The sequence below is a fragment of the Coenobita brevimanus genome, chromosome 53 (genome assembly GCF_032717465.1).
Source record: "Coenobita brevimanus isolate Jiangsu-jjx chromosome 53, ASM3271746v2, whole genome shotgun sequence".
Taxonomy (NCBI): Eukaryota; Metazoa; Arthropoda; class Malacostraca; order Decapoda; family Coenobitidae; genus Coenobita; species Coenobita brevimanus.
In genome coordinates this window covers 3,647,737-3,670,000 of record NC_137006.1, presented here as the reverse complement: position 1 = coordinate 3,670,000, position 22,264 = coordinate 3,647,737, and the positions used below count along the sequence as shown (strand labels likewise).

At 42.7% G+C, this 22,264-nt stretch overlaps 2 protein-coding genes across 2 annotated transcripts in view; both read left to right on the top strand.

The window, feature by feature from the left end:
• Window positions 1-1,126, top strand: part of LOC145400719 (C-type lectin domain family 17, member A-like) — a 1,278-nt gene extending 152 nt beyond the window's left edge. Inside the window, exons 1-3 of the mRNA XM_080273153.1 lie at window positions 1-8; window positions 223-341; window positions 974-1,126. The exon at window positions 1-8 is cut by the window's left edge and continues 152 nt beyond it. Coding sequence (XP_080129279.1) covers window positions 1-8; window positions 223-341; window positions 974-1,126 — 280 coding nt within the window. The remainder of the gene's footprint in view (window positions 9-222; window positions 342-973) is intronic.
• The window catches only part of LOC145400746 (WD repeat and SOCS box-containing protein 1-like), a 456,090-nt gene that overhangs the window by 306,454 nt on the left and 127,372 nt on the right, over window positions 1-22,264 (top strand). The window lies entirely within an intron of this gene.

The following is a 22,264-nucleotide window of genomic DNA, read 5'->3' as shown; positions in this document are numbered from 1 at the left end:
CATGACTAGTGAGTGATGGCGGGGGGGTTGTTATTATTATTATTGCTGTTATTATTATTATTATTACTACTACTACTACTACTATTATTATTATTTTTACTATTATTATATTACTATTATTATTACTGATGCCCTGCTGCTACCACTGCCATTATTACTATTACTTCTACTACCACCACCACCACTACTATTCAACTAATCACCCATTTTCGGTTCCAACAGGTCAGGAAGTGCCAGACCGGTTCTCGTACTGGGTGGGGGGGACGGACCGGGGGGACGAGGGGGCGTGGTTCTGGGTGGACAACCAACCGATGGCGATGGGCGTGCCTTTCTGGGGCGAGGTGGGCGTGGCTGAAACATTGTGGGATTTGCACCACACCACAGCACACCACACAATATCACCCTCCCATACCACACCACATCATACCACACAAAATCACCCTCCAGCACCACTCCCCCCACACCATATCACCCTCCCACACCACATTATACCACACAAAATCACCCTCCCACATCACACCAAGGACATTAAACACATAGACAAAGGCTGCGGGAGTTTGGACAGTAGAGAAAATGCAAAAGAGACAGTTCGAAAATAAATCGCTAAGGAAAATGTATTTGCTCCTTAACAGTCGAATACGGACTAAGATCTTTCAAAATCAGTCAGAATACGTTAGAGGGAACTTGATTCGTCTCGGATAAGTCCCAGTCCTTCATGTATGCGACAGGTCAACTCTGGAACTGTCTCCCTCTGTATTTCCTACTATGCCCTACAGTCTTTCAAATGCAGTGTGTCGTGGCATCTCGAAATGAACGGATCTTGAATTTGGCTGGTATCTTTTTTTTTTTTTTTTTTTTTCTTCTTCTTCTTGGAGGGAACGATTTTGCGGGCTCCTGGCCTTTGGTTCCTTTTTTCTTGCATTAAAAAAAAGGTACCCATTTCCATCTCATATTTGATTTATTTTTTCCGTAGGTTGAAGGAGTACACGAGCCCTCTGGTGGCGAGACCCAGAACTGCGCCCAGCTGTACCATGACGACCGTTACTACATCCACGACGGCGAGTGTGACAAGGGCGCCTATGCACTCTGTCAATATGGCGTCGATTCCGTGATGGAGTTCTTGTAGGCTGGAAAAATGCTGTTAAATTCACTCATATTTGTCTATTATTAAACTTAAGAGGCGGCGTAGCAATTCTTCATCCTTCGTAGCATGTCAATATGGCGTCAATTCCCTGCTGGAGTGTTGGTGGGAGTTTGAATATGACCGTTAAATTTACTTACATCTGTCTAGACCTTTCAGTGCTAGTGTGACTGGCTTAATAATAGCCACTGTTACTTATAACAGGCTCACATACTATAATAATAATAATAATAATAATAATAATAATAATAATCCATCAAACATTTATATACCGGTCTTGTACACGTTATGAAAATGAGTCGTTCAGAAAAGTGAGGTACGAAGCATGCAAATAAATTACCACACACACACACACACACACACGTTTTTGTCAGTTATGTTCAGTTAAATATTCAAATAAACGGTTGAGAATTGTGTTTATGTTGGATATGTTTACCTATGTCCTTCCTTCCTCTCTTCGCCTTCCTCCTTCCCTCTCGAATTTCCTTACTTCCTCTTCCTCTTCCTGTACACAATCCATCCATTCCTTCCTGCTTCCCATACTTCCATCCATTCCTTTCTTCTTCCTTCTGTCTATACTTCCCTCCGTTCCTTCCTTCCCTCCTTTGTTCCTTCCTGCCTCTCTTTCCTCCTCTCCCTCCTTCTATCATTTATACTCACTAATTTTACATTTATTTCTTTGGTAGTATTAGTAGTAGTGGTGGTGGTGGTGGTGGTAGTAGTAGTAGTAGTAACAGTAGTGGTGGTAGTAGTAATAGTAGTAGTGGTGGTGGTGGTGGTAGTAGTAGTAGTAGAATTTACCCTCTTCCAGTCCACCATCCTCCTTTAATGGGATAGGGAGGGAGGCGAGGTATGTTCGTATAACCAGGCAGCTCCACCGCCATGTTATATCAGCGCCACCACGTGAAGGCGTCCCTCCCAGTAGTGAAATGTGGATGGCGATTCCCGTAGAGTTTTCTGATAATCCTCGGTAAGGGGTGGGGGTTTGTCTTTGAGTTAGTTGTTTTACGGGGAGGGGCACTAACCCTCTGCCAACCCACTTGTTGACACGTAGGGAACACGTATGGGTTGGTTAGGCCTATATGGTTACCACCCAGCGTTGTAAATGGTTTCCTGGCTTACAGGAAACCATTAGGCTTGTCACTCAATGTAAAGCCATCTGTAAAGGAAAGAAGAGTAATAAAAAGTGACAGGGAAGATGGGAGAAATAGGAAGAGAGGAGGACAGACACAGAAAAAGAATGATAAAGGTGAAGGAAGAAGTGGGCAGCACTACATCAAGTGAGTGGATGATGGTGAGAAATAGGAAGAGAGGAGGACAGACACAGAAAAAGAATGATAAAGGTGAAGGAAGAAGTAGGCAGCACTACATCAAGTGAGTGGATGATGGTGAGAAATAGGAAGAGAGGAGGACAGACACAGAAAAAGAATGATAAAGGTGAAGGAAGAAGTAGGCAGCACTACATCAAGTGAGTGGATGATGGTGAGAAATAGGAAGAGAGGAGGACAGACACAGAAAAAGAATGATAAAGGTGAAGGAAGAAGTAGGCAGCACTACATCAAGTGAGTGGATGATGGTGAGAAATAGGAAGAGAGGAGGAGACACAGAAAAAGAATGATAAAGGTGAAGGAAGAAGTAGGCAGCACTACATCAAGTGAGTGGATGATGGTGAGAAATAGGAAGAGAGGAGGAGACACAGAAAAAGAATGATAAAGGTGAAGGAAGAAGTGGGCAACACTACATCAAGTGAGTGGATGATGGCTAGACATAAAACACTCTTGCCCCTCTTCTATGCAATTACCTAATCCCAGAGTTGACCATTATTAATTCTATATTGCAAGGAAGAAAGATCCAAAGGCCAGTCAGCAAAATTGTTCCAAGAAAAAACAAAAACAAGATAACAAAGCGCCAAATTCAAGATCAGTATTGTAGTCATGCACTTATCCAACAGGTCAACTCTGGAACTGTCTCCCTCTGTCTGTATTTCCCTCTCCCTATGACCACTCTTTACTATACTCTGCCCTTCATGTATCCAACAGGTCAACTCTGGAACAGTCTCCCTCTGTCTGTATTTCCCTCTCCCTATGACCACTCTACTATACTCTGCCCTTCATGTATCCAACAGGTCAACTCTGGAACTGTCTCTCTCTGTCTGTATTTGCCTCTGCCTATGACCTCCACTCTTTCCTGTACTCTGTCCTTCACATATCCAACAGGTCAACTCTGGAACTGTCTCCCTCTGTGTGTAAATCCCTCTGCCTATGACCTTCACTCTTTACCGTACTCTGCCCTTCACGAATTGAACAAGTCAACTCGGGAACTGTCTCCTTCTGTCTGCATTTCCCTCTGCCTATGACCTCCAGTCTGTACTGTCCTTCACGTATCCAACAGGTCAACTCGGGAACTGTCTCCCTCTGTGTGTATTTCCTTCTGCCTATGACCTCCACTCTTTACTGTACTCTGCCCTTCATGCGCCCAACAGGTCAACTCATGAACTGTCTCCCTCTGTATTTTCCTTTGCCTATGACCTGCAGTCTGTACTGTCCTTCAGTTATGCAACAGGTCAACTCTGGAACCGTCTCCCTCTGTCTGTATTTCCCTCTGCCTATGACTTCCACTCTTCATTGTACTGTCCTTCAGTTATGCAATAGGTTAACTCTGGAACTGTCTCCCTCTGTCTGTATTTCCCTCTGCCTATGACCTCCACTCTTTCCAATGCAGTGTGTCCGGGCATCTCGAAATGAACCGATTTTGAATTTGGCGCTCTTTTCATGTTTTTTAAAAGGACCAAATTATTTTGCATGCTTGTCCTTTGGTTCTTCCTTCTTTACATTAAAAAAAAAAATGAACAGGCATTAAAAAAAACAAAATCATCACCATCATCATCAATATCATCACCACCATCATCATTATCACCACCACCATCATCATTATTATCATCACCACCATCATCATTATTATCATCACCACCATCATCATCATTATTATTATCATCACCACCATCATCATCATTATTATTATCATCACCACCACTACCATTGTCATTATCACCACCTTCATCATCATCATTGTCATCACCACCACCATCACCACTATCAATGTCATCATCATCATCAATCATCACCGCCACCACCATCATCATTATTATCAACATCACCACCACCACCATCATCATCATTACCACCACCACCACCATCATCATCACCACCACCACCATCATCATCATCACCACCACCATCATCATCATCATCAACTTCATCATTATCATCAATCATCACCACCACCATCATCACCTTTACCATCATCATCATCATTACATTCATCATCAATATCATCATCATCATCACCACCACCACCATCATCATCATGTAGGGTAGGGTTGAGAGAACAAAGGAGGAGTTAAATGGAAGGAAGGAAGCGAAATGGGCCACACACTCACTCACCTACCCTCCAAGCCATTGGAATCCTCACCCCGTCTCACCGACACAACCATCCACTCGCCAAACAAAGCAAGATAGATTTCACCTTCATTTATTTACAAAGATATGATACAACTGAAGCCTAGTACATTCATCTAAAATAAAAAATACTCTTTTCACTCTAACTTGGCCTAAAATTGCCATCCCTCCATCTTGAATGCTGGTAACAATAGATTAACACTAGAATATGATGCTAGTCACGAAGAAGTGCTGTGGAGTGGATGTTGGGCTGTACCATGTTTTTTCTCTTCTTTCAGCCACTGAGCTACGTGAAATAAGCTGCAAAAGGACGCAAAACTGGGCCAAGTTAAGGTGAAAGGAGTATAGCAGTTACCTTTTGAATTTCCTGATGCAGTACACTCTTACTATAACGAGGTAATTGATAACAGGCCCTTGTCGTTAGAGCCGAGAGGTTGTTAAAGGTGAACATCGGACGGTTTGGTAATCACCCAGGCAACGAGGCTTTTGCTGCACAAGGGTCGTTAGGTATAGCGTTGTTCAGCCATACAGTCATACACAATAACTAAGGTGACCAGAGTCCCGCTTTTAGGCGGAACAGTCCCGCATAATTTATATCTGTCCCGCTTATTTCATGGCGACTTAAGTGTCCCGCTTTTTTAGCAAATTATCTTACGTGTCCTGCTTTTAGAAAATTACTATTACATTAGATATACGTTGACCTTCCTTTATGAAACCATGATGAATTAGTAAAATTATGCATAATACAAAACAAATGAAATAATGAATTTATTAATATAGAGTTAGTTATGCTCACTGACAACTTTGGTCAGCCATTCACTGTACCATGCGGTATGTTTGGAGTTTGTCTAAGACGTTAGTGTTTGATTAGCAGCCTCAGGGTGAGGTGCAGCGCTGTATATAAATATAATACCTTATATATATATATATATATATATATATATATATATATACACGTGACAGTGTCCCGCTTTTAGCTACAGTAAATCTGGTCACTTTAACAATAACATACATTCAACACAACAATATAGTCATACACAATAACATACAGTCATACACAATAACATACAGTCATACACAATAACATACAGTCATACACAATAACATACAGTCATACACAATAACATAGTCATACACAATAACATAGTCATACACAATAACATAGTCATACACAATAACATACAGTCATACACAATAACATACAGTCATACACAATAACATAGTCATACACTATATTATACAGTCATACACAATAACATACAGTCATACACAATAACATAGTCATACACAATAACATACAGTCATACACAATATTATACAGTCATACACAATAACATACAGTCATACACAATAACATAGTCATACACAATAACATAGTCATACACAATAACATACAGTCATACACTATATTATACAGTCATACACAATAACATACAGTCATACACAATATTATACAGTCATACACAATAACATAGTCATACACAATAACATACAGTCATATACAATATTATACAGCTGGGTCTAATTGCCTCGTTTCCTCAATAAATGCTCTGTCTGTGGCTCCTCTCATGATGCCGTGTGTGTGTGTGTGTGTGTGTGTGTGTGTGTGTGTGTGTGTGTGTGTGTGTGTGTGTGTGTGTGTGTGTGCCCTGAGATGGTGGCTGTGTGGAGAGAATGATGAGAGACTAAATAGGAGAGTGAATGTGAGTGAGGTGGAGGGGGAGACCAGGGATGAGATGGAGGGATGGGGTGGAGAGGATGGAGGATTAGAAACTGACTAGGAATGTATGGGTGAGGTGGAGGGGGAGACCAAGGATGAGATGGAGGGATGGGGTGGAGAGGCATGTGAGTTGAAGGGAAGGAAGGCAGTCTGATGGCAGAGGACAGGGAAATGAGGTAATGCGTGTGTAACCATCCCCTCATTGAATAAGGCATTAGGCTATAATTCATTCACTCATCATCCAATCCTACGTTGCCCCATAAGGAGTGTAGGAGCTCGGGGCTAGGCAAGTTGGTCCTGACATTTAAGATGAGAGTGACCAGCCTCACTCATCCCTGAGTGGCAGTATGTGAGCAATAAACCCCAACCACCCCTTGGATATAAACCTTCACCAGCTCAATCCGACTGGAGCTCCGTAATTACCCACTAAACCACCAGGCGCCAAAATTTGGTTATATGGTTACCACCCAGCATAGTAAATGGTTTCCTGCTGTACAGGAAACCATTTGGCTTGTCACTCTGTGTAAAGTCACCTACAGGCAGAAGGAAGAGGAAAGAACGAAGGAAAGAAAGACAGAAGAGGGAGTGTAAAGTCACCCACAGGCAGAAGGAAGAGGAAAGAATGAAGGAAAGAAAGACAGAAGAGGGAGTGTAAAGTCACCTACAGGCAGAAGGAAGGGGAAAGAATGAAGGAAAGAAAGACAGAAGAAGGAGTGTAAAGTCACCCACAGGCAGAAGGAAGAGGAAAGAATGAAGGAAAGAAAGACAGAAGAGGGAGTGTAAAGTCACCCACAGGAAGAGGAAAGAATGAAGGAAAGAAAGACAGAAGAAGGAGTGTAAAGTCAACCACAGGCAGAAGGAACAGGAAAGAATGAAGGAAAGAAAGACAGAAGAGGGAGTGTAAAGTCACCCACAGGCAGAAGGAAGAGGAAAGAATGAAGGAAAGAAAGACAGAAGAGGGAGTGTAACGTCACCCACAGGCAGAAGGAAGAGGAAAGAATGAAGGAAAGACAGACAGAAGAGGGAGTGTAAAGTCACCCACGGCAGAAGGAAGAGGAAAGAATGAAGGAAAGAAAGACAGAAGAGGGAGTGTAAAGTCACCCACAGGCAGAAGGAAGAGGAAAGAATGAAGGAAAGAAAGACAGAAGAGGAAGTGTAAAGTCACCCACAGGCAGAAGGAAGAGGAAAGAATGAAGGAGAGATAGAAAGAAAACAGACAGAAATAGATACATGGGATTTGGTAATGCATACTGGATACGAGGTGTGTTCATAAAGTATCGGACCTTAGGCTGTAAAAAAATAAATAGGAAACCTGTTGTGCTAGGACACTAATCCCCCTCAAAGTTGGCCCTTCTGCCTTGACACACGTAGCCCAGCGTCCTGTACACGGCCTGAGGGTTTTCACAGTTGGTTTTCGGTATCTCCTGCAGCTGCTTCATCACATTTGTCATGATCTCTTCTTGTCTCAAATCGGGAACCTTTCAGTGGAGTTTTGGGCTTAAGGAATAACCACACGCCACACAGAGCCGTGTCTAGTGCATAGGAAGCCTGCCAGAGCTGCAGGGATGTTGTGCTGGACCAAAAATTCCTGAATCAGTTGAGAGGAATGGGCCGGGGCATTGTCATGATGCTGCTACCAACTTGCTGCTTTCCAAAGGTCTGGTCTCTTCTGCCCAACTGCATCACAAAGATGATGGATAACATTGAGGTAGTAATGTTTATTGACAGTCTGACCTTCTGGTGCGTATTCGTGATGCACAACGCCATGGTAGTCAAAAAAAAACTCCCAACATTCAATAGCAGTTCACCTTGCTGTAGACCTGTTGTGCATTTTTTTGGCCGAGGCAACCCTGCATGCTTCCATTGGGTCGACTGTGCTTTGGTGTCTTTATCATACCCGTACACCAAAGTCTCATCTCCAGTGATAACAGTCTTCAGGAAGGCTGGATCACCATTTGCACACTCCAGCACGTCCTAAGCAACATTCATCAGAGAGAGAAGATCATGACAAATGTGACGAAGCAGCTGCAGGAGATACCAAAAACCAACTGTGAAAACTGTTTAAAGCCGTGTAAAGAGCGCTGGGCTACGTGTGTCCAGCCAGAAGGGCTGACTTTGAGGGGGATCAGTGTCCTAGTGCAACAGGTTACCTATTTATTTTTTTACAGGCTAAGGTCCGATACTTTATGAACACACCTCGTATATCATTCTCTCATACTGACAAAACACACACACATACACACTAGTAATCACATCCGTCATACACACATCTTCTCTCCCTCCCTCTCTCTCTCATACCACAAACACCAACACCAAACACAATAACACCACAACCACCTCCATCACCAACTTTGTACAGTGCCTTACAGTGCTCCTCATTTCTGGTAATACACTACACCAATGTACACACTAAAGGCTATTACACTACACCAATGTACACACTAAAGGCTATTACACTACACCAATGTACACACTAAAGGCTATTACACTACACCAATGTACACACTAAAGGCTATTACACTACACCCATGTACACTTTTTTCCCTCCAACTTCACTGCTGTACAACTCTTTCTTTCTCTCACCACTGTAGCTTTCCCTTCCACTCACTTCCTGTACAATCTCTCTCTCTCACAGAATGTAGATATATTTGTATTTGGTTTAGTCTTGTAATTTACGATGTTTTGGAAATATTCTTGTAGTTACGCTGTTTTGGAAATATTCTTGTAAGTTACTATGGAAATATTCTTGTAAGTTACAATGTTTTGAAAATATTCTTGTAAGTTACGATGTTTTTTAATGTCTTGTAAGTGACGATGTTTGTGAAATATTCTTGTAAGTTACGGTGTTTTGGAAATATTCTTGCACGTTACGATGTTTTTGAATGTCTTGTAAGTTACCATGTTTTGGAAATAGTCTTGTAAGTTACGATGTTGTGGAAATAGTCTTGTAAGTTACGATGTTTTTTAAGTTACGATGTTTCTGAGTGTCTTGCAAGTTATGTTGTTTTGAAACGTTATTTTGTAGGTTACAATGTTTCTGAAAATTTCGTACTTTATGTTTTTGAAATTCTTGTAAAGTTACGATGTTTTTGAAATTACAATACAAACAGTTCGGTGTCAGTTAAACAGCTCAAAACATGAGATAAACAGCTCTCAATGCATCAAACACCCTGGTCTTCAAATTCATACAAGCACTGATCTATTTATCTATCAATCTACCTCTATCTATCTATCTACTGCATCCAATCTATCGCCATGCACTAAATTACCACCTCCTCAGAAAACCAAAAATAAACCAGGTCTCAAAAAATTATATATGGAGATTCTGTTGCCTCGTATAAAACAAAATCAATACGCATTTGACAGAAAGGCTTGTGATCAGGTCAAATAAAGTTATCAGTACATCAACACAGTATATACACCTCTCAATAGGTCATATAAATACTCTCTCTCTCTCTATGTCTAATTAAATGCTAGGAAATCATCTAGTCAAATTCCCAATGAAAAAAAATATACACAGCTGTCAAACCATCACTTAAACAGCCGTCAACGCTTATATAAACAGCTGCTGTGTTGAAAAAATTACACACTGCATCTGTCTCGAATTCAAAACTAGATCATCAAATATTCAAATTCTTAATGATAAAACAATATACACAGCTGTCAATACATCACAGAAACAGCCACCAATGCTCATATAAACAGCTGCTATGTCGAAAAAAAAAAAATCACTCACTGTGTCTCTCTCGAATTCAAAGTTAGATCATCAAATATTCAAATTCTCAATGAAGAAAAAATATACACAGCAGTTCATACATCACAGAAACTGCTATCAATGCTCATATAAAGAGCTGCTGTGTCGGAAAAACCCTCGATTCACCACATAAACAGCACTAAGTGACGGACTGTGGTATGGGCTCGGTGTTTCCAGTGTCTGGCTCCGCGTGAATACCTGTCGAGATAAACAGAAGTGGAATTAGTGGAGATATTGTGACATTCGGGTTTATGTGGCATGCAGTCTTTCTTGTCAGCCCCACCAAATGCTGTATTCTATCACTATCATCATCATCATCAACATGATCATCATCATCATCATCATCAACACCACAGCACAAATTATCATCATCACAGTGGTGGTGTTACAGTGAATATGGTTATGAAGTAAACGTAATAGCAGTTGGGGGTAAGAAGGGCTGGATGAAGTACAAACGACACAAGCGGTTGGTTATGACGCCCACTAACTCGACCCCTGTACATTAAGTTACGGATTATTTGTGTTTATTTTTTGTTCGTAACTTTCGCAGAAGCCAGCGCACACTGTTACGTCAGAGAAGGAAACAGAAATGTACGTGATAAAGACAGTTTGAGTTACCCAGAAGAAATCATTTTTTTCTACTAAAATCTCCATCAAGTGCTTCATCCCCACCTTTCCAATTTCTACAGATGATGATCTTATGGGAAAAATGGTCTATCTATCTATTGCCGGACGCCTTAATCCTGTAAAGGGTGGCCACAAACAGATCACCGTCCCACGGCCATTTCATCGCCCTGCTTCCACCTCACACCCCCCTCTCTCATACACCTCTCCACTCCATCCCTCCATCTCATCCTCAGCCTCCCCCTCCCAAAATGGTCTCCCTCATAATTTCCTCACAAAGCTATCAGTAAATACAGCTCTTTATCAGTTCATAATTGGTCCCATGTTGATTTTTTTCCCCTCAAAATTAGGCTGAGAATCACATCTTAAAGCTAGTATATCAGGACTTGGGACACCTCTCTCTCTCTCTCTCTCTAATCTGGATCTAAAGTGAGTGTAACCAGACCTTCAAAGAAACTATGGTAATTGATGAACCTTGCTCTACAGAATCATCTCAGCACTTTTTCTTAGTCTGCCTTTTGTAGCCATACCCTTGATGTTCACACCTCTCACCCTCCACACCCAGCTGTCATCCTCCATCCTCTCCACATCCCCAAACATCTCAGTCTACCCTCCTCATCACAACACCAATACACTCCAGTCCCATCCTTCCTCTCAACTCTACCCTCAATGTTTACACCTCTCACCCTCCACACCCAGCTGTCATCCTCCATTCTTTCCACATCCCCAAACATCTCAGTCTACCCCTCCTCATCACAACACCAATACACTCCAGTCCCATCCTTCCTCTCAAACCATCTCAATCTACCCCTCCTCATCACAACACCAATACACTCCAGTCCCATCCTTCCAACCAAACCATCTCAATCTACCTCTCCTCATCACAGCACCAATACACTCCAGTCCCATCCTTCCTCTCAAACCATCTCAATCTACCCCTCCTCATCACAACACCAATACACCCCAGTTCCATCCTTCCTCCCAAACCATCTCAGTCTACCCCTCCTCATCACAACACCAATACACTCCAGTCCCATCCTTCCTCCCAAACCATCTCAGTCTACCCCTCCTCATCACGACACCAATACACTCCAGTCCCATCGTTCCTCCCAAACCACCTCAGTCTACCCCTCCTCATCACAACACCAATACACTCCAGTCCCATCCTTCCTCCCAAACCATCTCAGTCTACCCCTCCTCATCACAACACCAATACACTCCAGTCCCATCCTTCCTCCCAAACCACCTCAGTCTACCCCTCCTCATCACAACACCAATAAACTCCAGTCCCATCCTTCCTCCCAAACCATCTCAGTCTACCCCTCCTCATCACAACACCAATACACTCCAGTCCCATCCTTCCTCCCAAACCATCTCAGTCTACCCCTCCTCATCACAACACCAATACACTCCAGTCCCATCCTTCCTCCCAAACCACCTCAGTCTACCCCTCCTCATCACAACACCAATACACTCCAGTCCCATCCTTCTTCCCAAACCATCTCAGTCTACCCCTCCTCATCACAACACCAATACACTCCAGTCCCATCCTTCCTCCCAAACCATCTCAGTCTACCCCTCCTCATCACAACACCAATACACTCCAGTCCCATCCTTCCTCCCAAACCAACTCAGTCTACCCCTCCTCATCACAACACCAATACACTCCACTCCCATCCTTCCTCTCAAACCATCTCAGTCTACCCCTCCTCATCACAACACCAATACACTCCAGTCCCATCCTTCCTCCCAAACCATCTCAGTCTACCCCTCCTCATCACAACACCAATACACTCCAGTCCCATCCTTCCTCCCAAACCATCTCAGTCTACCCCTCCTCATCACAACACCAATACACTCCAGTCCCATCCTTCCTCTCAAACCATCTCAGTCTACCCCTCCTCATCACAACACCAATACACTCCAGTCCCATCCTTCCTCCCAAACCATCTCAGTCTACCCCTCCTCATCACAACACCAATACACTCCAGTCCCATCCTTCCTCCCAAACCATCTCAGTCTACCCCACCTCATCACAACACCAATACACTCCAGTCCCATCCTTCCTCCCAAACCATCTCAGTCTACCCCTCCTCATCACAACACCAATACACTCCAGTCCCATCCTTCCTCTCCACTCCTCCATCACAAACCTAGCCCCCCCAGGCCTCACACTCAGGGACGCACTGCAAATCCACCTAATCATTGTCATTTCTGTACATCTGAGCCAAAGAATATCCTCTTCCTTTATAGCCCAAATCTCACCATCATCATCATCATCATCATAACATAAATCAGTCATCATCATCACCATCATAACAAATCATCCCACAAATCATCATCATCATCATTATCATTATCATCATCATAACACATAATTATCATTGTCATCACCATCATCATCTTCATAACACATCATTATCACTGTCATCATCATCATCATCAAACAGTAGGATTTTTGATGAAGATGATGATGATGATGAAGAAAGGGTTTTACTTCTCTATATATCAATCACCACATAATTAACAAAAACAACACAACAACAACAACAAACAACAACAATAACAAACTAACCTGACCTGACGATGGTAGTTAGTCCGCACCAGCTGCCTTAACGACCCCAAACTGCCCGGCCGCTGTCACCAACTGCCCTCCCTCTCCACCTGAAACCATCATCATCACCATCATCATCAATACAGAATCATCATCATCATCATCACAATCATCATCAATACAGTATCAAAATCATCATCATCAATCATCATCAGTACAGTATCAGAATCACCCTCATCACCATCATCATCATCAATACAGTATTATAAATATCACCATCATCATCATGAAAATCATTATCATCTGCATCATCAAAATTATCATCATCATCATCATCCATACATTATTAGAATCATCATCACCTATACCTGTCATTATCATCATCATCATCATCATCATTATTGTAACACATTTTATAACCACCATCATCATCATTATTGAAACATTTTATAACCATCATCACCATCATTATCATAACACATTTTAAAACCTTCACCATCATCATCATCATTATTATAACACATAACCATCATCATCATCATCATTATAAAATATTTCCTGATGCAAGAAAGGTAACATTATCTCTCTATCTATCTATTGCCAGACGCCATAATCCCGTACGGGGTGGCCATTTGACTCTGAGTTATTTGTTTTACAGGGAGGGGCACTAACCCTCCACCAACCCACTTGACACGTAGGAAGCTCATATGGTTTGGTTATATGGTTACCACCCAGCGTTATAAATGGTTTCTTGGCTTACAGGAAACCATTTGGCTTGTCACTCAATGTAAAGCCACCTGTAATGGAAAGAAAAGCAAAAAGTAGTGACAGGAAAGATGTGAGAAATAGGAAAAGGTAACACACACACAATATATATATATATATATATATATATATATATATATATATACAGTAATCACTCTAATATCCGGACGCCCAATAACCGAACATCCCCACTAACCGAACCTTATCGTCCTGGGATCAAACATTCCAAAAAAAAAAAAAAAAAAAAAAAAAAAAAAAAAAAAAAATTTGCTGTCCGTAATTTGAACTTGCCGCGCGGGCCGCGTGAGAGCATTGTTTTGGTTCGTCATTCCTCCGACGTCCGATAGAGCGCCGCTGCATCCTCCCCACTTCCCGCCTGTCTCTCACCGCGACTGGACCTACGCTCTTCGCCATGGCTGCCCACGTGCTTGCTTTTGTGGTGGTGCCGTACTTGCTGCAAGGCCTCCTGCTGCTCTCTGCCCTCCTCTTAGTGTGCGTGATGATGTCCCCGCCTCCTGAGAAAAGGAAGAGAGTGGTGTTGACTCTGGAGAAGAAACGGGAGATATTGGAGAAAGTTGCGGGTTGGTCTTCTTCACGCATTCTCCGCGAGTTCAACCTGGCCCGGTCGACTTTGTTCGATATCAAGCGTTTCCGAGACAAGCTCATGCAGTACACGGCTGACTTCTCGTCGAGAAGCAAACGCAATGTGGAGAGGAAGGTTACGTTTACCCCCAAGTATGCAGAAATCGACCGCTCCACGTTGATTTGGTATCGACAGCAACGTGCAGCTGGTGTGATGGTACGTGGAACGGAGCTGAAGGCTGCTGCTGAGAAGTTTGCAAGGCTTCACGACGCCCTAGACTTCAAGGCATCCGAGGGTTGGCTCTTCGCGTTCAAGTTGCGACATGGCCTTACTAACCGTAAAGCACATGGCGAAGCATTGGATGCTAACGAGGATGGAGTGGACGAGTTTCGGCACAAGGTGAAAGGCTTGATCGACAGGGAGGGCCTCACTCTCGGTCAAGTCTATAACGCTGACGAAACTGGCCTATTCTATCGCTCGGTGCCAACGAACACTCTAGCCGATGAGACGGAGAAGCGTGTACCTGGCCGCAAGCTTTCTAAGGAACGGATATCTGCTTTGTGTTGTGCCAATGCTAACGGCATGCACCGGCTTAAGCCCGTTATTGTTGGCTGTGCAAAGCAACCTCGGTGCCTTCGTGGGGTGATGGATGTCCTTCCTGTCGTATGGTACCATTCTTTGAAAGCATGGTTCACAGCTGTGATTTTCAAAGACTGGTTTCACCGTCACTTCGTCAAGGGGGTCATCCAGTACCAGACGAAGACACTGGGAATTCCTCGCGACCAGGTAAAGGCTCTCCTTCTCCTCGACAATGCACCTGCCCACCCGTGCGACAAGGACTTGGTTGCTGAGAATGGCCGTATTAGGTGCATGTTTCTGCCACCTAATACGACTGCTCTCATTCAACCCATGGACCAAGGAGTGATCGTGGCAACAAAGCGCCTGTACCGTCGGAAGTTCCTGGACGAGGTGATGGTTGTTCTCGAGGACGAGGACGAGTGCAGGGAAGGACGTGACACTCGAGGCAAGCTGACTTTGGAAAACCTTCGCCGCTACAACATCAAGTCTGCGCTGTACAACTGGGCTAGTGCATGGAAGGAAGTCCTTGTGAAAACTCTTGAAAATGGTTGGTCTCATCTGCTTCTCGGAACAGATGTGGAGTACGATTTCCTAGGGTTTGACGTGGATGACTTCCATGCACGGCTACGTACGCACAGCGACGATGTTGATGTGGACGATGTTCGTGAGTGGTTGGACGATGACGAGGGCGATCCTGGGTATCAGACGTTGTCTGATATCGAGATCGCGTCTTCGGTTGCTGGTGTCAGTCCCGAACTTGAAGATTCCGACGACGAAGGCGATGATGATGTGGACTCCTCTCAGCAGGACACTACTCCAGCCATCCCCAAGCTGAGCGCACTCCGGGAACATCTAGAGTTTGTCCTAGACTACCTGGAACACCCAGACTGCGACAGGGAGATGGGGCCCTTGGGACTCGTGGAGGAAGTGCGTGCTTTCCAGCAGCGCATCATCAATCGCCAGAATCGTCGGTCCTTGCGTCAGTCAACGATTGACAGTTTTTTCAGGCCCGTGACCCCCGCTGTGCCAAGCCCTGGTTCCACTCCGTTGCCTCCCCAAGACAGGCCCTCATGCTCCGAGCCACAGCCCAGCACATCAGCTACAGTGGAGTCACCGCTCGATGTGAGTTTGCAGCTATCTTCAGAGTCTTCTGTAGTCGGTACGCCATCACCACGACCCACCGATGCACCCCTTGGTCGCCTGCCAGTGATACTCTCGGACTCTGACAGCGAATAAACAGCAAGAACTTCTCCACTAGACCACACGGGAATTTTGAGTGTTGTGCAGTGAAAAAAACGGTGTGTTGTGTTAAGGTTTTCGAAATGAGAGAAAAGACTCAGTAGAAAAGAAATTTAACGTAACTAACCTTCTTTGTTTTGGCTTTGGAAAATTAAAAAAACTTGGGAAAAATTAATGTGCAACACTAAAATTTAATGGAACATTATTTGGACTAAAGTGAACACTGTGAAGAGAACGGACTTCTGTGTGTTATTGACTAAGTTCAGTGCAAGACTTCAGGAAGAGTGTACTGCAAGTGCTTCAGGAAATCGTTCTTACTGTCAGAGTCTGAGAGGAGGCGGTTATTCATCGAGGTGGCCAGGGACTTGCTGTAAGTAGCCAGAGTGTTTCATATTGTACTTTTTTCCATACTATACTTACCAGAATGTTTCATATTGTATTTTTTCCCATACTATACTTACCAGGAAGTGTCATACTGTACTTCTTTCCATACTAAACTTACCTCATGCATGTGCAGTAGGAATGTGTTTTTCAGAGTTAGGTTCGGTTAGAGTCCATAAGTACCAGAATGTTTATTAATGTATGAACATACTTCTAAACCCACATTTTATGTTTCTCTTGCATTTATTTCAGTCATTTATGTGCCTTATCAGTGTGATTTGGGTGTTAAATAGGTGCTATGCATGTCCGGAGGGAGTTGTATAGGTGTTTCTCTGAGTTAGGGTCCATAAGTACAAGTCCATAAGCTGGGGCCCAATATCCGGACGAAACCAATATCCGAACCTACCGATGGCTCTATTGATCCGGATATTGGAGGGGTTACTGTATATATATATATATATATATATATATATATATATACCAGCATGAAACTGAAAAAATTGTCAGCCACTGAAAAAAAGCCAAATATTGATGGATTTTTCTAAGTCCACAAACAGGCCGCTTACAGTCACCTCTTACAACAGGCAGGAAAACTTAGGAATTACTCTTTACCCCGCTCTCCGGTGAGCTACATTGATAAGGAAACTAACCTCAGTACAATATGCAACAGAGATCATTGTTTGTTGCTTATAGACTACAAAACATATATCTATCTATTGCCAGATGCCATGAACAAATTGCTTCCATGTTGCCCTGTCCCTTGCCATTTCACTGTCCTGCTCCCAGCTCACATCCCCCTCTCTCTCATATACTGTACCTCTTCACACCATCCCTCCATCTCATCCTCAGCCTTCCCTTCCCTCTCCCCCCCCTCCACCTCACTCACATACACTCTCCTCATCAGTCTCCCACTCTCCATCCTCTCCGCATGGCTGAAACGCTTATATGATGAACCCCCACCCACACCTCACTCACATACACTCTCCTCATTAGTCTCTCACTCTCCATCCTCTCCACATGGCCGAAACGTTTATATGATGTACAAATTTGGGGTATTTAAGGATACTGCCTGGATACTCACTGCAGCCTGTTAACCGAGTCCTGTCAACCTAACCTAACCCAACCCCGATGATTTCAACCCCCAAGCATTGCCACTACACCTAACAACAGAAGCACCCAATTCCTAACAAACCAATACTTCTCCTCTAACCTATACGACCCTAATCCACCTGTGAAAGACCCATTTGAAGAGGAAATTTGGAAGACCTGCATCCCTGTGGTCGAGTATTATGAAAATTTTTACTCCCTGTCAAACCTGATGGTAATTAAGACTAGAAAACACTCATTACAAAATACATAATTACATCAATTCTACTCCAGGGTAATAGTAATGCTAATGAGGTGACAAAATATCTATCTATCTATAGCCCAACGCCCTAATCCAGCAATGGGTGGCCGCAGACAAAATGCCTCCAAGTAGCTCTGTCACCCACCATTTCACTGCCCTCCCCCCCAGCTCACTTCCCCCTCCCTAATATACCTCTCAACATCCCTCCATCTCATCCTTGGCCTCCCCTTCCCTCTCCCCCCCCCTCCACCTCACTCACAGACACTCTCCTCATCAGTCTCTCACTCTCCATCCTCTCCACATGGGTAATAGTAATGCAAATGAGGTGACAAAATAGGCCAACAATGTTAACTCCCTCTGTAATCTATATTTCTTCCACTTTTAACTCCTTTATTGATTACTCTGGTGAAAATACGCTTTACTTTGGGCAGCAGAAGCACCTTACCAAATCAGTCCCTCTTCCTGATAGTCTTTTATATTTTTTTCTGTTTCCTTCTGGGGTGGTAAATGTTTCATGTTAAAATTCTTGGTTCTCTTATCGTTTCAGCCCAAAACAGAATGATGAGACTGATTTTTTTTTTTTTTTTTATACAGACAATTGTATAACAGCTTTCTTCTATGGCATTTTAGTTGCAAATTATTTTTATTTTACTCTTGAAGGTTAGGCTAGACTAGGTTAAGTTAGGTTATCTTCGAGTAAAAAAAAAAACATTTCGAATGAAAATGCCACAGATGAAAAGTGTTTAAGAATTGTCTAAAATACTGAAGAAAAAAAAAAAAAAATCAGAATCTCATAATTCTGTGGCTGGCTAAAACTATAATAATAACCCTAACTTAACCTAGTAATTTAACCTAACCTGGTCTAGCAATTCAACCTAACCTAACCAAGATTTGAGTAAATTTTAGGAAGTGTGCATAAGAAACATGATAACATGGAGGGGATAAAAATAAAATCAATTATTTACCTCCATGAAAGTCAGGGAAATACAGAACATAAACTGGAGAAATGGTAAATGATTTAGTAATGTCTTTCTGCTGCTTATAGTGTACATTTACCCATTATATACTTTATCAAGTTTAAATCATGATAATAATAACTGATGAAATGGCCTACGATATTGTATTAAGGTACTGGATAATCTACATTTATATATTTTACTGACATACTGCTTACTTTTCACAATTATATGGTTCTACATCACCTCCATATCACAAATTCAACTCGTCTGTTATAGTACTGTTTAATGTGACAAAATGAAGAATTAGGACGGCTAAATAACCGTATCCCCAATATACCACTAAGATACCTTTATTGGTACCTAATTTACCTCCAGAAAGACTAGTACCACCCTGTAATCGTCCTTAAATCGTCACACAAAATTAATAACGATACACTGTCGTAAAATGTCATTACAAAAGCACAACATTTCACTCACAAACAGTGGCTCAGGTGACGACAATGCTGCCAGATCACGAGTGACACCTGTACATATACTTCACTGCTTCAGTTGATTATTACAACACACATATATAAGTTTTTGATCTTCTAATTTACTAAAAGAAAATTATTATACGAAATCTACCTGACCGTAACAGCAAAAAGTCATAATATTTAACAGTACTATATTAAAAGTGATTGTTTGCTGCCCGCTGTGATCTGGTAACACTGGTATCTCCATGGGGTTCGCCGTCACAATAACAAGACAATTCACCGTCAGGACCTTTCGCCGTCATGGGTTTACATATAATTTTAATCAGCAAGTATACTAGTTTTTGAGCTATACGAGTTATAAAAGTGATGTTTTTTTTTTTATAATGAATATAAAATATGGCATCAAGTAGTCCGTATTAACGGGAAACCAAATATATTGAAACGTGACTCAGGCGATGTAAGATGTTTCACTTCGTCTTTAACATAAGGCTACGTACGAGGCATTGACATTTATATAAATACATAATAACCTTAAGTGAACGATCGACATACTTTCAAATTATGTGAATGATCTCCATATTGTCTATAAAAATAAGTGTACACCAGAATATAATTCAAAGTAGACAACAGCGAGGTAGAAACACGTTATAAACTAAAAGCCTTCGCTACTGAATGGACACAGACCTTGACAGTTCTCAGGAAAATAAGTTATTATTAAATAATATTAAGTATTTTTCTAGAGTGACGGGGAATCGTCTTGGGTGTGAATTGTCCTGACGGGGAATCGTCCATGTTTTGACGGCGAAGTGAATTGACGGCGAAATGTCCCGGAACCGGGCCGCCGCCCTCTCTCTAAAACAGCTGTAAAATCTGTCATATACCCAGGTTATCGCAGCGTTTGGAAACTTCCTGTTCTGTTGTATGCTACTGAAGAGACGATACTGTGCTGTTATGTGAAGAGGAAGGGGAACTGCAAGGCTTGGTGAATGAGTCTGGGCGAGTGTGTAAGAAACGGTAAAGGTGAATGTAGGGAAGAGCAAAGTTATGGTCTTGGACAGAAATGGAATGTACAGTGAGGTTGGATGGTGAGGAAATGTAAGTACGTTTAACTACTTAGGTAGTGTGATGAGTAAGGATGAAAGTTTAGAGGGTGAAATGCTTGAAAGAGTACAACAAGGAAGAAAGGTTGCTGGTTCCTTGAAAGCAGTGATAAGAAACAGGGAAGTGAACATGGAAGTGAAAAAGTTACTACATGACAGTATTTTGATACCAACTCTAACGTATGGAAGTGAAGCTTGGACGTTGTTGGAAAGACACAAGTCAAGAGTGAGTGCGGTGAAAATGAGTTATTTAAGAAGAGCCTGTGGAGTCACATGGAGAGACAGGCTGACGAATGAGGATGTGAAGAAGTGTTGTGGTGTGGATGTGGAAGTGATAGGATTTGTTAGGAGAAACACACTGGGGTGGTTTGGCCATGTGGAGAGGATGGAGAGTGAGAGACTGATGAGGAGAGTAGAGGGGGAGAGAGGGAGGGGATTGCCAAGGATGGGATGGAGTGGAAGGGTATATGAGAAAGGAGTGTGTGAATTGGGAGCAGGGCAATGAAATGGCGGGGGACAGGGTGACGTGAAGGTGGTTTGTTTATGGCCTCCCCGTATGGGATTAAGGTGTCTGGCAAGAGATAGAATATAGACATACACGTTCCGCAAGAATTCTGAGAAAACTTGTGAGTAAATTAATCACATTTCATAAAATAAATAAGACATTGTATTTTTGCAAGTGTAAAGATGTTACACTGAAATAAACTGCACAGCACGGAAATAGGTTCCCCAGATATTTAAGAAATTGGCATAATGTTTTGCTTTTCTGAAACTGATGAAACCTATTGGCAAGCATATTGATATTAACAAAACATGTAACACTGATTTATCAAAAAACTGTGTCACTGCTAGGAAAAATCCACCCACATGCTACCAATAAACAAAATATACAAATGAATCACTCAGACTGTTCAGCTTTGCTTGGAATACCTGACATTGTGCCTGGCACTGGGGAGGACACATTGATAACGTTACCTGGTACAAACTGTAGACTTTCGCGAACTTCAAGTTCTGAACGACTTTATAGTGTGGTGTAACTTTTATTTTGTACGCATGTAACCCTGGGACGGAAGATGATCTTGGTTAGGGAGAGGACCTGGCGTAGACACATGACCTTGGGTAGGGAATGGACCGTCAACAACGCCAGTGCCACCGCAAAGTGGCCCGTGTGCGGGCTGCCATTTGAATTAACGGCATCCATCATCGGTCACCAGTGGCCAGCCACCGTGGCGTGGCGGGTAAAATGGACCCGGTCACCATTTTTTTGTGGCTGCCACTAAAAATTGGCTCGTGTGTGGGCTTCCATAGAAACACGTGCGTTTTATTTCTCACCACAAAAAAGTGGCAGACACCGTCGACTGAAATGTGGCCTGTGTGCGGGGGGCCTTTCCCTCTGCTTATGACCTCCACTCTCTACTGCACTCTGTCCTTCATGTATCAGACAGGTCAACTCTGGAACTGTCTCCCTCTGTCTGTATTTCCCTCTGCCTATGACCTCCACTCTTTCCAATGCAGTGTGTCCAGGCATCTCGAAATGAAATTATTTTTAATTTGGCGCTCTTTTCATGTTTTTTTAAAAGGAACGA